Source organism: Haemorhous mexicanus, chromosome 18 (assembly GCF_027477595.1).
Source record: "Haemorhous mexicanus isolate bHaeMex1 chromosome 18, bHaeMex1.pri, whole genome shotgun sequence".
Lineage (NCBI taxonomy): Eukaryota > Metazoa > Chordata > Aves > Passeriformes > Fringillidae > Haemorhous > Haemorhous mexicanus.
The window spans coordinates 504,941-522,933 of NC_082358.1; the positions used below are offsets into that span (position 1 = coordinate 504,941).

General features: G+C 39.7%; 1 protein-coding gene across 9 annotated transcripts in view; it reads left to right on the forward strand.

The window, feature by feature from the left end:
* The window catches only part of PHF20 (PHD finger protein 20), a 75,528-nt gene that overhangs the window by 43,076 nt on the left and 14,459 nt on the right, over nucleotides 1-17,993 (forward strand). For 7 of the 9 annotated variants that reach the window (XM_059862815.1, XM_059862819.1, XM_059862820.1 and 4 more), the window contains 5 exons: nucleotides 3,154-3,333; nucleotides 6,970-7,068; nucleotides 8,845-9,006; nucleotides 11,261-11,430; nucleotides 16,678-16,777. In XM_059862815.1, the coding sequence (XP_059718798.1) occupies nucleotides 3,154-3,333; nucleotides 6,970-7,068; nucleotides 8,845-9,006; nucleotides 11,261-11,430; nucleotides 16,678-16,777 (711 nt within the window). The remainder of the gene's footprint in view (nucleotides 1-3,153; nucleotides 3,334-6,969; nucleotides 7,069-8,844; nucleotides 9,007-11,260; nucleotides 11,431-16,677; nucleotides 16,778-17,993) is intronic. The other 2 variants (XM_059862821.1, XM_059862823.1) reach the window with 1 other exon arrangement.

Genomic DNA, 17,993 nt, shown 5'->3' on the forward strand with positions numbered 1-17,993 from the left:
AGGGGACAGAAAGCTATTGCCTTGTCTGTCACTGAACCTCGATGTGTTTATTAGTAAGTTTTCTAAAGCTCTGTGTGTTTTCTGCATGGTTGAGGTAATTTCATATTTTGAGTTTGTATGTGCTTCTAATATCCTTCATAGCTTCTGGGTCAGCTCTTTGTGTGACAGAGGACACTTCTTCCAGGCTTAGGAGAGAAAGGCCTGAAAGAACTCCATGGAAGAAGGCTGGAAGGCTGGAATCCTGTTCATCTCCAGTATCTTGTGAACATACCTCCTGTTCTGTTAGTGGTATTCAGTGTCATCTGAGCTAGAAATTAATCTGCTCTGATGTTTAATCACACCATTACTGTTCAAGGACAATGAAAGTGACATTTTCCAGGGTGTCAGGAGGCTTTTTGTGCCTTTTGTGGTTTCCCTGAGGTGGGACACAGGTGTATGTGTCTTCATGGGGCCTGCACAAGCAGCTTTTGGAAACAAATGGGGATCCCCTGTGTACTCCTCATAGGAATCCCTATGAGCATGGTCCTGCTGTCACTGTAGCCTCACAGCCCAATACTCTTGTGACTGGGTGGAGGCAGAGGAGTAGGAAACCTTCTGGAGGGTTAAGGTTGGCTTGGGGAGACCAGAGAATGGAAACAGGTGGCACAACTCTGCAGGTGGTGCTAATGCAGAAAATCCAAATGTGAGAAGTTTTAAAGCCACATGCCTAAATGAAAGGTCTTAGTTGTGTTTGTTATGAATAATTGCTCTTTGTTCTTTAGGGAATGATTTTATAAACTGACTTGAGTTATACTTCCTAATGAAGAGGAAAAAGGACACTTTAGTGTGGAAGGCTTGTAAGTTTGCATCTCCATGGCATCAGTTTTAATATTTGTTGTTTTGAAAGTTTAGGATAAATTTCCAAGTTTTAATCTCACCATCTCAAATTTACTCACAACTTCTAAAATGTATTCAGAGTGCTCAGAGATCTTGTAGACCCTCTAAACTTTCTTTTCAATGGAACAAAGATGTTTCAAAACCTAGCATCTTTGTGTCAGTTATGGGGGGGGGGGGGGGGGGGGGGGGAAAGAAAGCATCCAGTGTATGATAGAGTACCATGACCCCTCCCCCAGGACAATGTTACAGCAATATATTAACCCATGTGTCATTAAAGACAGGATGTATTCTTGGCAAAAATCTTGGAATTAAATCTCACAAAGCTACAAAAACCCAGTGGACATGAAGCACAATTTTGCTCCACCAAGATCCTGTGTGCATCTGTGTCAGCCCACAGGAAGCTAAGAGGCCTTGTGCTGTTGCAGACTGCTAGGATCAAGGTGGCTATGGTGTTCTAAAATGTTAATTCATGAGATTGAGTTGAGCTGTTGGGAGAAGGGAAAGTTAGGAGGCCTAAGTGAAGGCTGTCAGGTGTGTATGGATTTTTGTGTTGTAATTTTGAGTTTCTCTGATGTGGTGTTCTGTAAATATTTTGGTGGAAAATTATTCCAGAGTAGTAGACAGCCAGGAATGCTGCAGAAAATATTGTTTGTGTGACTTTTCACCCTGGACTGAAATATATCATTGGCATTTCATAAACTTTGTTAGGGTACTGATGTTCCCACAGAGACTATGTAGTATCTGAATCTTGTTTCTCAGCTACTGTGTACCATGGGAAAAAGTTTTCTTCTGAAAATTTTCTTCTTTTGTTTTTGTCATCTGAACTGATGATATCTTGACCCCTAGTCATAGGAGTCCTCAGAGGAACAGGAAGTCAAAATAGACCTGACTTAAAAACAAGCAGGTAAATAATGACAGTGCCAAAAAACCCAACCAAACAAAAAATTATGAAAAAAAATTGCCTGTCTTGACAAAAGGCTTTTTTTAGAGAGTCTTGTATGGTAATTGGGTTTTGGTCTAATTTCTGTCTTTTGTGGCTGCTGTAGAGCACTAGGGCAGTTGACTTGAAGATAAGTTTGGTTGTGGAAATAGTTACAAGAGGCTTTTCTTTTTTGTTTGGAATTTTTTTTTCCTTTCAGTTGCCACTTCCTAGAGAGAGAGAGGACCAGGGAAAATGTTATCAGATTTCTGCATCTTGGAGTTTCTTTTGCCTGAAGAGATCCATGTGATTCTGAAAGCTCTAACAACGGCATCTTTTCATGTGCCTTGTTATTTCTTCAGCCTGAAATGTTGATCAGGGCTGGGTCCTTGATCCAGTTTCTTCTCCTAAGTGTGCCCTCTGGGACTCTTTCCCTTCCCTTCCTTTTTCAGTCACTCTCAGATTCTGCTCACAATTGTTTTATTAAAGTATGTTTTATTAAAGTGTGGCATGTTAATCTTCAGATGAGAAACCAGTTGCCTTTCTTATCCTCTGAACTTTTGAGATGCATATGATGATAAAACTGGACTCCTTGGCTGTCACCTTGGCTACTTCATCTCATTGACCAGGATGCTTGATGTAATACGCCAGAACAAAATGGCAGCTGGTCTTGTTTAGTCTGCTGTCTTATCTGCAGTGCAGCTTGTAGTTTTTATCACCTTCACTGCTCTTTTTCTGTGCCCACGAGTCTTTCAGGAGGAGTTGCTACTTGCAGTTAGGAGGATGAAACAGTTTGACTTAATTTAAATAAAAAATGTAATCTCATATGAAGCCATGTCTGCATCTTAAGATTTTTATGAATTTTAGGTAGTGGTTCTGAATTCTTGCATCTCACTCTTGATTGAAACACTATTGTTTCAGTGGTATGTATTTAAAAACTGTTCTTCCTTATATATGCAGAGCTGCTTTTGGCCACTCCTGTGTGTGTTACAAAGCACACTTCAGAGAACTGGCTGTGGTTCTAACTGGGCACTTTTTCTCTTGGAGGAGCTAATAAATATCTCTGCCAAACTGAACTGTTTCTCTTTTCATCTTTTCTCCAAAAAAAAGTCACAGTTTTTCTGGAAGAATAGAGATTTGGGACTGCATGGACATCCTCTCTTTATTTTTGAAAGAAAAGCCCATCAGCAAATCCACCAAAAGCATTGGAGGTTTTGGCATTTTAGTCAGGGCTAGGAATGAGTTGAGCAATGTCTGATCAGAAACATTCCACATGGTCTGTCAGAGCTGCTGCTGCTGAAATAGACTGACTTTGGAAAGTATTTAAAGCTTGCACTTGGTCTTTGTTCTGTTTGTAGATGGTCCTCTACACATAACCCTCAGGAGTACCCCATATAGAGATGAAAAAGTAGAAAAGAGAAGAACTTCAACTCCTGTAAGTGCACTAAATAGTCACCGACATTCAATTAGAGACCAAACCAGGAACCACATAGCAAGAGCACTGCGGAGGCCTCGGGAAAGAGAAAGAGTTCAACATGGTACGGCTTTTGGTTTAACATGGAAAGGAAAAAGTCTTGAGAAAGTTTTAAACATTGTAAGGAACTGATAATATTCTGTATGCCTTTGTTATAGATGAGTAAATGGTTGGTTCTCACAATTAAGGGGTAAACATTATATGTATGGTAAAAGAAGTTTTATAAATATATAGTTATGTTACTGCAATGTGTTCCCCTCCAGTATGTTATCATGGGATGGTCTTGGTAATCCAGGGATTTGGGAAGGTTGGCTTGTTACTGTGGCAGCACCTGACCTCCAATCAGAATGCAAGAAAGTGATTTCTGCCACTGGATAGCAAGGAAGGAGTTGACTGACAAGGCTCTAGGAGAGGCTAGAGATATAAAAGCCAAAGCATCCATCTTGAAGATGAGCCAGCCATGTGGTGAGCAGCCACGAGGGCAGTTCCCAGGCCTGCTTTTCCTTACCTAGTCCTTTTGTTGTATTTTTGTTACGGTTTAATAAACCCTTTAAGTTTTTTTAAGTGAGCAGTTGTCTCTCACACCTTCATTTAGAGAGAGTAATTTTGTATAAATGTATGGCATAAAATGTAAGCAGTGTTTTTTCACTGTCATTTTGTGAGTTTTCATGGTCTCTGCACTGGGGTTTATTTTTCCCAGTCACTTGGTAATATTTATAGGATGCAAAAAGTATTAAAGTATTAAAGATCATTAAAAGGTTGTAGGTCTTAATTCTGTTAAACTCCTGTCTGCCCGTATAATTAAATATTTTAAGTAATCTTGTGCCTTCTGAGATACCTAAACTTAAAAGAGGCAGATGGCTAGGGTGGTGATGACCTAGGGTGGTATATTTTGTAGGGGATTTTTTTCAATAGCACTTGACCACTTCTGATAGTCAGCAATTGCTACTGGACATCTCTGAAGAACTTCACGACTTTGACTGTTCAGTGGTATCGTGTAAACTCTGTTTATACTGAAATCTACTGTAGTATGGGTGGGTAACAGCCAGACGGGATGGGGGGATGTATGTATACACACACATACACTCATAAAAACAATACACATTTTTTAATATTTTGTATGTATATAAATAATTCCCAGCATACTTCTAGATTACTACATCACCACTTTCTTTCAGATGTTGGTAACAACTTGAGTCACAGTGATGAGGAAAACACAAATAAAATCTGAGGTTAGACTACTGTATCTATGACAGATGTTCTGTGTCCTGGAGATCACCTCCCTAGCTGCCTGTGCCTGTGTTGTTCTGTTGATCATAGCAGACAGACAGTACTTAGCATCTTGGGTATCCCTCACTGCCCTTCCTTGTAGCAAGGTCTGAATGAGATCCATCAGTATCTCCTCACTGCTCCTCATTCAGTGGGATGTGTCCTGTGTGCAAGTGTGGCATATAGAGGTTTTAATGAATTTTTACAGTGGTGATGTGATAGAGGATGGTGAGCACTCATCCCAGTTCTTATGGGTCTCTGCCATTGAAGGAGGTTGAAATCCTTTGTCTTTTCAAAAAAACCCCAAACCATTTAAACAGGTAGTTGTTTTGTGCTTAATTTCTAGGATTAAGAAATTTAATCAGTGTATATTTCTCAGTTTCTCAGTGTATATTTCTGTTTGATTATGTGAATCTGTGAGGATGCTCATAACCTAGAAAAGTCTCTCTATCTGGTCTTACGTCAATGAAAATTCATTACACCTCAGGGCACTTAGAAGAAACAGCTTTAAACAAGATTGTTTAGTACCTGTTTTTTTGTAAGACTCTAGTATAATACTTGAATACTTGTTCTTTGAAGATTTTTTTTTTCATGGAAACATGCATTAACTGTGCTGTGCATTTCAGAAGAAAGCTCCACAAAGAAATCTGCAAATATTTAGATTTTTTTTTTCAGATTTTAAGACACATGGGGAAGCTTACGGGGACAAAGTAGATAAAGTGACAGTTTTTTTCGTATTTATCTTGGATATTTTGATAGCAGTTGAGGAAGCTTACCACGTGCCCTTGGATATCTTCAGACAAATCCAGTAATCTGATCATGTGAATTTGAATTTTCAAATTAAAAGAAGGAAAATTTTCCTATCTCTGTTAAGCTCAGTTATTCTCTCTTTGCCCTTCTGGAAGAATAAAATGGTAGAACTTCCTCGCATCCCTGTGAGCAAAGAGAAGGGAATGGTACTAAGAGGATCCCGACCATTGGAAGTACAGAAGATGAGAACAGAGGAAAGTAAGAAGGAAGTTGGAAGGACTGCGTTCAACACTTGAATATGCGCCTTTTCTTTTCCTGGTTTTTGTTTTGGGTTTTTTAATCTCCCTCAACACTTAGAGGTGGAAGAAGGTGACTTTTGTGCTGCCATCCTGCTGCCTTTGAAGCCCAGGTGCCTGGTGTGGCCATGTGGGTGAGCCCACTGAGGTGCTTTTGCTAACCTCATGCTAAGAGGGGCACAGAAATAGCAAAGTAGTAGGAAATCTTTCAGGACTGAGAGGGATGAGGAGATTCAGAGCTAAAGAGTCTCCTAGGACAAGCTATTAAGTTTGTCCTGCATGCTTAGTGGAGCTGATTAAATCTGACTGCCATTTGCAGTTTCTCAATGAACTGTTTGTGCCATAAATACTCAGCCAATGAATCGGGGACTTTACTGTTGACATGTATGAAAGGGGTTGACATAATATGCAGGTATTGCTGATTTACTTTATAAATGGTTACAGACAACCTAGGGTTCTCAAATGGTTTGTGGAAGTGAAGATTTCTTACAATATAGACTGTCTTCAAGTGCTTATTCAGATCTCTGTCATCTGACATTGAAATAGGTTTCTGAATGGGATGATGAGTAGCTTAATCAGCCAAAGCACTCTGAGAGCAGAGCTGTTTTGAGATACAAGACATCCTTCCATAATAGGTGTTGATTACATCTCTGAGTCAGGATAATTTACATAAGAAACTGCATAAGTATCTAGAAATTGTGTGCTGGGACCTAAATCTGAAAGACAGGATGTAACCAAACACTGGGGTCTGGAAAGCAGGGATTTGTGTACATGCTCTTGCAGCAGGCCTTTACTGAGTTGTGCATGTTCTGGAAGCATGCTTTGAGGATAGACTTGATTAACAGCTGTCTGTCATTCAGAAATTATGGTGTGTTTTTAATCCCATAAAAATAGAATGGAGAATGGATGTTGAGAGAGTAGTTAAAGCCAGCTGAACCAGTTACTCCATTTTCAATATAAATAAAATATTTGATTGGGGAACTGAACTGAAGTTTGGGGTTTTGGGATTTTGTTCTGTTACAATGCTAGTGAAATGTCCAGTCATAATAATTTAGAAAGTGGACATAACAAATCCCTCAGTCCTTTTTATGGTCTGAAGCATGTAAATAAGTGGGCACTACTGTATATTTGATTTCTCATACATGATGCTTTTATTTTGTTATGGGACAGTCAAATTAGGACTTAAAATAGATTATTCCAATTGAGAGCTGGGGAATTCTTAAAAATAAGTTTTCTTCTTGGGTTTTTTGTTTTGTTTTGTTTTTTTTTCAGGGAACTGGCCTTGATTGTCCAAAAGAATGGGAGGCTTTTAAGAACATTATGAAGTAGGATAAATGTATATATATTTTTTTTTTTTACTAATTTAGAGTTTTGTCTCATTTCAGCTGTTAAAGGACATGAGAAGAACAAAGAAAAAAAATCCAAGGACTATGAAAGAGCCAAGTCAAAGAAAAAGAAAAAAAAGAAAAGGAGACCTAAGCCTGGTAAAGATCATTTTTCTTCTGTAGATGAAACTGGCTTCATTCTTCTGTTTTATTACCTCCAAAAAATCCCTTTAGATCACTTAAGATCAGGCATTGCATTTCAGCCTTTTTCTTCACTTAGCTTTTATTTTATTGAATAATTGATTTTAAATTGTGATTGACAAGATAATCTATTTCCTGGTTAAGCTTCCTCAGTAATGCTGGATGGTGGCTTGTAGTAATACTCGCAATGGCACAGAATAGATGTCACTTCTAAATGAATATCAGTCTATAAGTCAGGTTTTTCCATAGTAAGTGTGCTACTATGCAAGCTTTGCCCAGTTAAGAGGGTGCAGACGCCCTGTGTACAGGCTGTTCTCAGTTATGTTAGTTCTGGGATTGCGTTATGAATGCTGGAGTTTGGAAACTTTGAGTTCTCATTTTCTGTTGTTAACCTTATTATTTCTTGGACCTTCACTTTGTGGGGGGAGTGGGCTGTAACAATGAGCCCAATTAAACCTGTCAAACCCTTATTTTTTTCTTAAAGAAATTAATATTTTTTCTGTAGAGATTTAGTAAAAGCCCGATTTAAAGTCTAAACTCCAGCTGTCTCCCTCTTTCATGTCTCATAACATGCTGTTGCACTACATTAAAATGACTGTAGTAGCAACCTGTGTTAGTTTCATCTATGGAGGCTTGGGAATGCTTTCCTGGGGCCACTTCAAGCTTTGAACTTGAGGTAGAAGCCCAGGTGTTCGAGGTAATGGATTCTTCACTGCTGAAAACACAGCTGATTCTGGAAAATTTCTTTCATGAAATGTTTAAGGATCAAATGTGACAACGTCCTCTGTTATTGATGCGGATGCAGCAGACTTCAATCTGCTAGGCATCATTTGTCAAACTAGATCTCCCGAAGGAGGAGTTTCTGAGGTAAAAAATACCTTACTTCTCTGTTTGCTGCCATGAATAGGGCAAGCTAGCAAGAGAGTTGATTGGAAGAACCGTAGGCCAAGTCACTTAGAATTGTACTGAAACAAATGATTTTAATCAATTTCTGATTGTATGGTGCTCACAAGTGTAATGATAGAAGTGCAAAATACAATTTGTAGAATTATGCACCAAGTCCCCATGAGCCACTTGTCAGTCTGTTGTTGGGTTTTAAGATGTTGCGTGCCTTTTTTTGATTTTGGCCTTATGGTAATTCAGTCCAGAACTGTGAAGATTTTTCCCAGATAACTGGAGAGTGCTACTTGTAGCTTCAGCCAGCCTTGATTTATATCCAGTGTAGGCCTCACAGAGGAAGCATTCAAGGTGTTTTCTTCACACACTCTTAATCTGGGCTTGTCCACATGTGCATTCTGTTCCAAACATAGACTAGGAAAACAGGTGCTTTCTATCCACTTTAAAGTCTGTGAGATTAGGGAATGTGTAGAGCCTCGTGTGAGTAAAGACTGAATGTGAGGGGAAGATCTCCAGCTAGTGGTGCTTGTGTGGAAGTGCCTGTAAAGCAAAGGTATTTGTATGCCTACTCAGCCTGGAGTATAGTTGGCCTGGAAAGGCCAGTCACTTAGACCTTTGTCATTTCTGGCAGCAGTAAACAGTGACTGAGCAGCATAAAATTGTCTGGTTCAGAAAATACCTTCTTGCCCCTGGAAAGCTTGCACATCTTGCAGCAGCATCATGCAAGTCCCAGAGCTCTAGCATACTGGGAACTGGCTCAGTGAGTTACATGTTTCTGCTATGGGTCTGTCAACTTTTTTGACTATAGGTTTTTAATGATTTATTACAATTTTACAGGATATTCAGGCACTGGGGAGAACACAGATATCTCACAAGAGCTTTCACCTGAAAAATCAGTTGTCACAAAATCTAATTCTTCAAATAAATCATTTGCTCACCCAAGTACCCTGCTTCACTGCACTGATTCTGGACAGCACAAGGGAAAATCAAAAGCAGATGGTGAGATAACTCTCCTCTATGGCTTTCTGGTTCTGTCTTTCATTACCAGTAAATATGTGAGCAGCACTAACATATTTGAAAACTGATTCTTATTGTATAAATTTGGCTATTCTTACTCAGAGCTGTGTGTATTTCTTTCCCCTGCTTGACAAGAGTGGGTCCAGTTCGTTTGCCTGAGCTTGATGTTGCTGCTTTTTACTTTGGCATTACTTTCATATGCACTTCAAGACTGTTGCCCTTATCTCAGAAATCAAACTCATTTTGCAGGGTGTTTTTCCAGAGCCTTATTAACTCTTAAAATAACTATGTTACAACTTAATAATTAATTTTTTCATATTTCCAGAAGTATCTACAATCTAAGAATTCCTTCGGAGTTAAAAATGGGTGCTTTGCGAGCTTGCTGTGTTCAAGAGACCATTGGGTGTGGTGTTGTGTAGTTGTATTGATACAGAATGAATATGGTTATAATGACATTCTGAGCTTCATATGAGAAGCTCTTGAGTACTGTTGGTTGGTGTCTTCATAGTACTTCATCCACACAACCCATAAAAATCTGGCTGCTGTGTACCAGCTTTCATAATTCTCAATGTCTTGCTCCATGTTACTATTTACTGATACAAACTGGTACAATAAAAAAGATAAACATTTGGTTCTTCTCTTGTTCTTAAAACTCACAGATATGAAGGAAATAGAAAATATATGGCAGCTTAATTCTATACAAGAACTTTAAATTCCTTTTTGTACAGATACACTGTTAAGAACCATTTGAGCTTGTTTGGGGTGGGGTTTTTTGTTTGTTTGTTTGTTTGTTTTTGAGGTTTTGGGGTGTTTTTCTTGGCATAACTTTTTTTGTTATTAGACAAAAGTAAAATTTAACTTCAGGTAAATTCCCCTTCATAGGCCAAACGGGAAGCATTAGAAACTATTGAAGTGCAGATAGTGGTGGTGTCTTGAAACACGTTTTGCAAGTCTGAGCAGTTGTGTTTCTGGAGTATATGAACCATAGGACGTAGAGTTTAGTAGCTAGGCCATCAGTTGATCAGACTTCGTTTGATCATTTGGTAGATTTTGAAAATGGTGAAAAATACCAGAAATTATTTTATTTCATCCTTTTAGAATTGTTTTTTTGCTTTTTGCATCTGCGGAGCTTGTGCCTAGATAAACAAGATCTGGTGTAAACAAAAGTGAAACTTCTGTGTAATATGGAAGTGTAGTGTGCCTAACCTTCACTTCCACTGTACTTTAGGAAAAAGTGTCCTAGTTCAGAGGTGGGATAGAACTTTTAAAAGTGGAAATAAACTAGTGTGTTGGGTTCTTACACCTTTGACAACAGATGCTTCTCCAAAAGATACAGTTTATGTATCAGACTAGTAGTCCTGTTTTTGCGTTCTATGATTCTATGAGCTAAATGATGAAAGTATATAGGTGACACCCCACCATTGTACTCAAGACTAAAATTTTTACCTTCCATTCTCCTCTAACTCATTAAATTATTTTCAAATAATTAAAATACCTCATCATCTTCCTCTGACCCTCCCATTCTACCCCAAGGAAGATGCAGACATTGATTTAATATTACTGAGGTTAGATTCTCAATTCAGCATGCTGTTCAGTTAAAACTTTCTTGGCAGTTTTGTTCAGTCTAGGATGCACTAATGCTTCAGCTAAGTAGTGTGGGTGCATTCTGGAAGAATACCTTGTGCAGAGCACTGCCTGTGAGTTTATAAAAGCATCCTAAACAGAAGATTAAATGAAAATAATAATTTCTGAAGCAGGATTAAATTCTATTTTGGACCCAGTATTTCTGTCATGGAAACATCACTTTGTGAGATTGAATGGTTCATAAAACAGAACCCTCTTGCCTCTTTTTGAGAGCTCTAAACTAGAAGTGCCAAGTCACAATTCTGTACCACTTGCAGCAGCTAGCATGAGTCCTATTTGAATGTACAAGTCTGGTTTTGTTGTTTATAGTTTTGTCTGAAGAGACTTCATTCCTTGGTTTGAGATGCTGTATGTTGACAGTACAGTTGTAATGACAAAAGCTATTAAGATGGATATTTTGAGGGAGCCATTAATGAGACTATAAAACTTCATTATGTAGTAACCTTCAATAAATGGTTAAAATTGTGGTATTCCTTAAAGTACACTGTGAACTCATGCTTTTTAGAATGTATGTCTGCATACTTGGGATGAGATTTTTGAGGGACCTTTTTTAATAATTACTCAGGATTTTATGTAAATACTTCTTGTACAGAGGATGACACCCTGAGTGATTCATCTATGGATAGCTTGCCTTGGAGTGACGATGACTGCAGTCAGGATGTTGATGTAACCACCAATCCTGATGAAGAAGTTGAAGAAAGTGATTTTGAGATTGTTCGGTGTGTTTGTGAAGTAAAAGAAGAAAATGACTTCATGATTCAGGTATGAAGTGGAGGGTAAATGCACATTTCAGTGAATGCTGTGAAGGTGTCAGTAGAGAAACTTTTGTTTTGTACATGAAATAATAAACTATTTTTGTCTTCCAAAGGCATAACATTTTTTGAGGTAATCTGTCAGGGTGACTGCTATAATAGTTAACTTCTGCTTCATAGTACAGTTTAGGATTTTTAATTGAAGGGAAAGAGGGAACGTTCACTCCAAGTCAGAAATGGTTCATTTGTGAATTTTTCTAAACATAGAAGACTGTCTTGATTCTGAGAACGCATATTTGAAATCAGTGATTTTTTTTTGGGCTCCCTCTAATTTAGATCCTGTTCAGAACATTGCCCTGAGATAGTACTGTACTTCCCATTCCTCTGCCCTGGTAAGAAGCTTGACTTACACATAAAATTCTCCAGACAGGCTGGGGGGGGGGGGGGAGCGGGGAATTTAAAAAAAAAAAAAAAAAAAAAAGAGGGTTTTGCTTTAAAGCAGAACTGTGTTTGTCATTTTTCCATTCTGCAGTAGTCTGCAAATTCAGAATTCCTAACCTGCCTAAGGCCATCTGTCCATTCCACATGTATTTCTGTTATCTCTCCTGCTTAAAACTGTCGATGAAAACCTCCTTGGAAGTTCCTTGCCTATTTACTTTAAGATGTTTGTAAATTATCAGGAAATCATTTTCCTACGTAGCTGCTTTAACTATTCCACCCAGTTCCTGTTAATTTCAAGAGGCGAAGTCAAAAAATCAATTCAATTTCTTCATAATTTTTTGCTCTTAATTAATTTTCTTTAAGTTTCTATGCTATTTCATGGAGCCTTGCTGTGGAAGGTATGATACTTTTTCTCTTAGTGGTGAGTTCACACACCTTTGTTTTTTGCCCTGCATTGTCAGGATCCAACACCAAAAGTACCTTGAGTTAGTAAGGAAGGGTGGAGTGATGGGCAGTGGTCAAGTGTAAGTAAATAGCACAGGAGGAATAAAGAGTTCAACAGTGGTGACTAAAGGGGGTGGATGTCCTCTGAGGAGATGGCTTGCAGAAAATCACAAAGAAATAGCCTGGGAGTATAACTGGCAGAAGTAAGTTCAGCATTAGGTTAGGATTGCAGAATGTAGGGGACTGTCAGCTGGCTCTGAACGTGGGTTTCTTCTAAGATTACCTTGCTAGGTTGAACTAGCTTGGGTGGGCTTTTTTAGCATATTGCAAACTTCTAGCATTTGTATTGATTTGTGAAAGAATTGGTCTCTGGAAGAGAGATGCAGATAAGCAGTATTGTGAGTATCTGCATTCTTGATGGGGATTGAGGTAATAGGAAATATACTGGCACCTGGGATACCTGCTTGGGTTTGCCACATACCCATCTTGATATCGGAATGAGGAGCCAGGGCAGTTTATTCATGGATCTGGCTGGAGGTTCATTGCTCCCAATATATGTGTATCCCCTCCTCTCTTACAAGAGGGAGAATGCTAAGCATTCTCTTTCAGCTGTGTTCATTGCCATGAATGTGCCAAATATAGAAATAATGCAGGAGAATGTTAATTTTAAACATATCAGCACCTTGTCCATGAAAGACTGGGGAACATTAAAATTTAATGAAACTCATACACAGATAAAATGGGAGTTCCTTTAGGTATTGAAACTAATAATTTGCCCCCACATTCAAAAGATTTTGTAAAAAGTTTTCTTTGACCTCTACTTGCCTTAAATTAATTGTCTTGAGCAGTTTGTGCATTAAAGATGTCATTCATTGCACTGGGATGCAGAAATCTGGGTTTGCATTTATAGAAGTATGTGCTTCAGTTAGTAGAAATTAAATCTGGAAAAAGTAGTACAGAAAAATAGTGTATTATTGCTTAGTTGCTTAGTGCTGTTTTGTTCCAGTGTCTGTAACTCTGCAGGGAGGTTACTAGACTTCATTTATGGAGCTGGTGTAGAGCAGCGGTGTAGCATTGCCTTGTGTTCCTTCTGGAGGCACAGCACTCCAATTTTCTGGTGAGGCCCAAAGAAATCCCGACAGACTGTTATTGTCCCTTCTTTTTAGTTTTTATACCGAAGCACTGGTGAATTTGTGTATGATGCAGAAAATTCTGGGTCTGGATTTGATGGCTTCAGAGGTGATGGATATAAACAGACTTGAGATATTTTTGTTCTGGAAGGTGAAAAACTGCTTTTAAATACACATCCTATGGGTTTGGTTATTTATTTTGTGACTTGAATTTCAATTTGAATATTTTTTGCCCAATGCTGTATGTTTTTTCTCTTCTAAATCTCCTGCTTGGCATGCTTTGAAACTCCCTACTACCACGTGGGCAGGGAGTAGTTTCTCAGTAGCATGTGCCAGAGCAGTAACCTATAGCCTAGCAGCCACAGTGTGCAGTAGAACCTGCAAGTTAAAGAATGCACCTCTACCCCGAAGAGGTGAATATTTAAATATCAGTTGAGTAAAATTTTAAAAAGTTGGGATGTTTGTGCTTGTTTGAAAGTAAACCAGCAGGAGAAATGAACCCCACACAAATACCTTGAGAGACATTTCAGGTCAGAGTTACACTGTCATTAGAAAGATTACAGTAAATGCAGCAATACACAAAAACTGGCTTTAAGTCATACTACAGCCTGGTGGCTTGTTGGTCAATGTGGTGGTCTCAGTCCTATCAAATAGTGACAGCAGTCCTGCAAAATGATGGTTGAAGTTGAGAGCAGTGATCCTCTGGGAAGTCTAGTCCTCCTGTGGAAGTTGAGGTCCTCCTCTGGATCTGTCCGGTAGTCGGTAGTCGTGGTGTCCTAAATCCCCAAAGCACCCAGGTTATTTATGGTCAGATACAGCAGGATGCTCAGTACCTCCCCCAGGGCAGGGAATTTCACAATGGAATGATGTAATCCTTTGAGTCATAGGATGTTTTGGGGAGTCCTTGCTGGCCTAGGTCCTTACAGCTGCCCATTGGGGCATTAAGGCCCGCTGGCAGAAATGACCGATGCGCCCCTTAGGCTGAATGTAGTTATCACAGTAGTCACAACTACGAAAACTACCCTGATGTACCTGGATTGGGGGGGGGGGGGGGGGCAGGGGTGTGGCAGCAGTGTGGGGGGGTTTGCCTCTTTCCTTTATCTAACACTTGCAGCCTGCCGTCCCACCATTAACAGTTCATCAAGAATAATGTAGATGGGAGTAGAATGCATAGTTTGGTTACAACCCTACTTGTAATCTAGGACAGATGCTTCACTAGAGTTCTGGGCAAAATTGCCTGGAAAAACACTTGAGTGCAGCTCTGTACAATATGGCACGATCTACAGGATGCAGGTGTAACTAGATCCAGGAGCTTCTTTCTTATTTATAGCACAGTCTGTTTCTCTTAATCTGTTTCTTTGTTTTAGAACACCTTTTTCTGGCTCTCATTTGTGAAAGGAGGATTGTGTCTGCCTTTTTTGAAAACATCTCCCAACAGCATTAGGACTATTTACCCGTTTTGGAAGGCAAAACCTTGTTGGTTCCATCTTTCAGAAACCTGTTTCTCTCTAACCTTTTATATTCTCTAATCCCAGAGCACCCATCTCCTCCACACCTAGACTGTTTATTTAATGCAGGGAATATTCAAGGTCTGGTTGTCCTGTTCTGTCTCTCCTAGCTTGAGGAAGGGCAGGAGATAAGAGCATTAATTAAAGTGGTGTTGAACACAGACAAAATGTTTATCAAGTTGGCATCTTTGTAGGTCAATGAAGAGCAACATGTGAGATTCCTTGCAGTTGCTGTTAGGGTTTGGTTTAGCTCATACTGCAGTCCTCTACATTGACAACATTTCTGCTTTTGTTTATACTCTGAGAAATAAAGGGTGTATGATCTCTTGTCTCACTGATTTGGAAGATAGTGACTTTTAGCTGACATCACAGGTTCCAATCAAAATACACTTAATATTCTTATGTGGGGTTTTGTTCCATGTTTCAGTGGTCTATAGTCTACAATCACAATTTTGTCTCATTAAAATACTGATGGGGGAGAAAAAGACAAACGAAACATGAATTGTTTTTTTTCCTGCTCTAGAACCATGTGGCTTTAAGAACAGTGGCTGCATTTTAAATAGTGTAACTATACTAAAGAGATACTAATTATATTCAGTCATTGTTAGTATGATTGTCCTGCCTTGGAAAGATGTTGGATGCTCATAAAGCTGGTGCAACTCATCTGCACTGCAGGTTTGTGTTAGTAGAGCTACACTTGAAGTAGATAAAATGTTGGAGGTACAAGAATCAGTAAATCAGTATAATATTGCCTACTCCTGTGTGACATAATATTGCCTACTCATGTGTGACATAATATCTCTGGGATTTGATAACTGAATGTGGGTTACTGTTTGAGGGTGTCAGGAAAATTAATCCACAGACATCAGAGGTTTATATCCAAAAAGGAGACAGAGGAGTCCTTTTACTTTATTTGAATAAAGGGAGAGGCCATGGGGCATTTCCCTGGGGTCTCTCAAATTTTTGGAGGACAGTTTTTTTGGCACTGGCCTTTTTATCCCAATTTCCCGGCCGCATTTCCCTTCCCTCTTTTGCCTTTGGCTGAGGCACTTAAGAGGTTCAGACTTCCCAGAATGCCTGATACCGAAGATTTTCCTCTAATGGATAACCCTTCCTTTTAATTTTTAATTCTTATGGAATTTAGGGTTTTTCCCCACTGTTTCTTTCATCTTTCAAAATCCAATTTCATTTATCAGCAAACCTACCAGTTTGTTTGTAAAGGCAAATATCTTTTTCCATTCATCAATCAGTGGAATCCTTCCCATTGTTTCTTTTATCTCTCAGTGCTAGTTTTATCTACCACCAGACCCACAGTTTTTTTGTAAAGACAAATCTGTCATTCATCTCAAGGGGAAAGCTTTTGAATTCAGAAAAATTGATCTGTTTTGGTGAAGAAAGTTTAATTGCTCTGTTGGCTATCCTGGTTACGTGCACATGCGTCTCATGAATGATTTTCATTTCCAAAGGGAGTATTTTTGTACCTTTCAGAATCTCTGCTTCTACTTTTTAATTGTCATTCTCCAGAAACACACATGAAAAATGTATGGGGAGGGCTCACATTTTATTATGGTCTGTTTCTGTAATGTATTTGTTTGTAAGTGGAAGGTAGGGTGTGGATATTAATAGACCTTTTTGTCTTAAAATATGTAGATCCCGTGTTTCTTAGTTGACATAATAGTATTGAGCTCATCTAGCCTTCATTTCTGTTAATGTGCATTTCTTGACTTTGAACAGTGTGAAGAGTGTCTGTGCTGGCAGCATGGAGTCTGTATGGGCTTACTGGAAGACAATATACCTGAGAAATATACCTGCTATATTTGCCAAGATCCTCCAGGTACAGAAATTTAAGGTTACAGACCCTTTTTATATATGTAGTAAATCTGGCAGTTTATCTATATCTATCTCTCTGAAAAACTACACTATTTTTTTCCCCCACCTGTGTCTGTCACTGTAAGTAAGTTTCAGTTTCAGAATGTTTAATTTATGTGTGTCCATGAGTCAATATTATGGAATTGCAAAAGGACAGGAATGGAAAAGACTGTTTTCACTGTGATGACCATCTGTCACATATTTGCTGTAATAAGGATTGTACTGTCTGACTATGGCAAATGAGTGTAGAAGACACTCAGGAAGCTCAAGCAAAGACTCCCCATGGGTACATCTTAGGGGATGTGGCTGCAGCTCTCCCTCAACAAACTGGCTGATGCATTCTTTAAAATAAGTCAGCAGAGGGCTCCTGGCTCTCCTCAGCAGTGGCTCCTGTCGTTGACTGCATTACCTGCTGTCCTGGTGTGATGCTGGCCCAACACCAGCAACCCATAGAAGCCGCTCACTCACCCTCTCCTGCTTCAGCTGGGCAGAAGAGAGAAAAATTTAACAAAGGATTCATGAGTTGAGACCAGGAGAAAACACTCCAAGGGCAAAACAGGCTTCACTTAGAGATACAAGGTGAGTTTATTACCAACAAAATCAGAGGAGGATAATGGGAAATAAAACGAGCCTTTAAAAACACCTTTTCTTCCCTCAACCCCCTCCCTCCTTTCCACTGGCAGTGCAGGGAGACAGGGCATGGGGGTTTCATGGGTCAGTTCATCACTCAAGACTTTCTTCCACTGCTCAGGGAGAGAAGTTGTTCCTGTGTGAGACCGTAGGGTCCCTCCCACGGGATACAGTTCTCTGTGAACTTCTCCAGCGTGGCTTACCAATCTCACGAGCAGCACTCTGCCCAAAACTGCTGCAACGTGAGCCCCTCCCATGGGTACACAGTCCTCCCAAAACTGCTTCAGCGTGGATCACTCGTCCATGGGGTGCAGTCCTCCAAGGACAGGCTGCTCCAGCCTGGAAGCAGGGGCCCTCTCTCTCTCCAAGGGGTCTCCCACTGGATCACAGCCTCCTCCAGGCATCCACCCACTCCAGCGTGAGCATTTCCTGCATGGGCTGTGGCTGCATCTCTGCATCCCCTGTGAATCCCCGTGGGCTGCAGGGCCACAGCTGCTTCACTGTGGTCCTCACCACAGCCTGCAGAGGAACCTTGGCTCTGGCACCTGGAG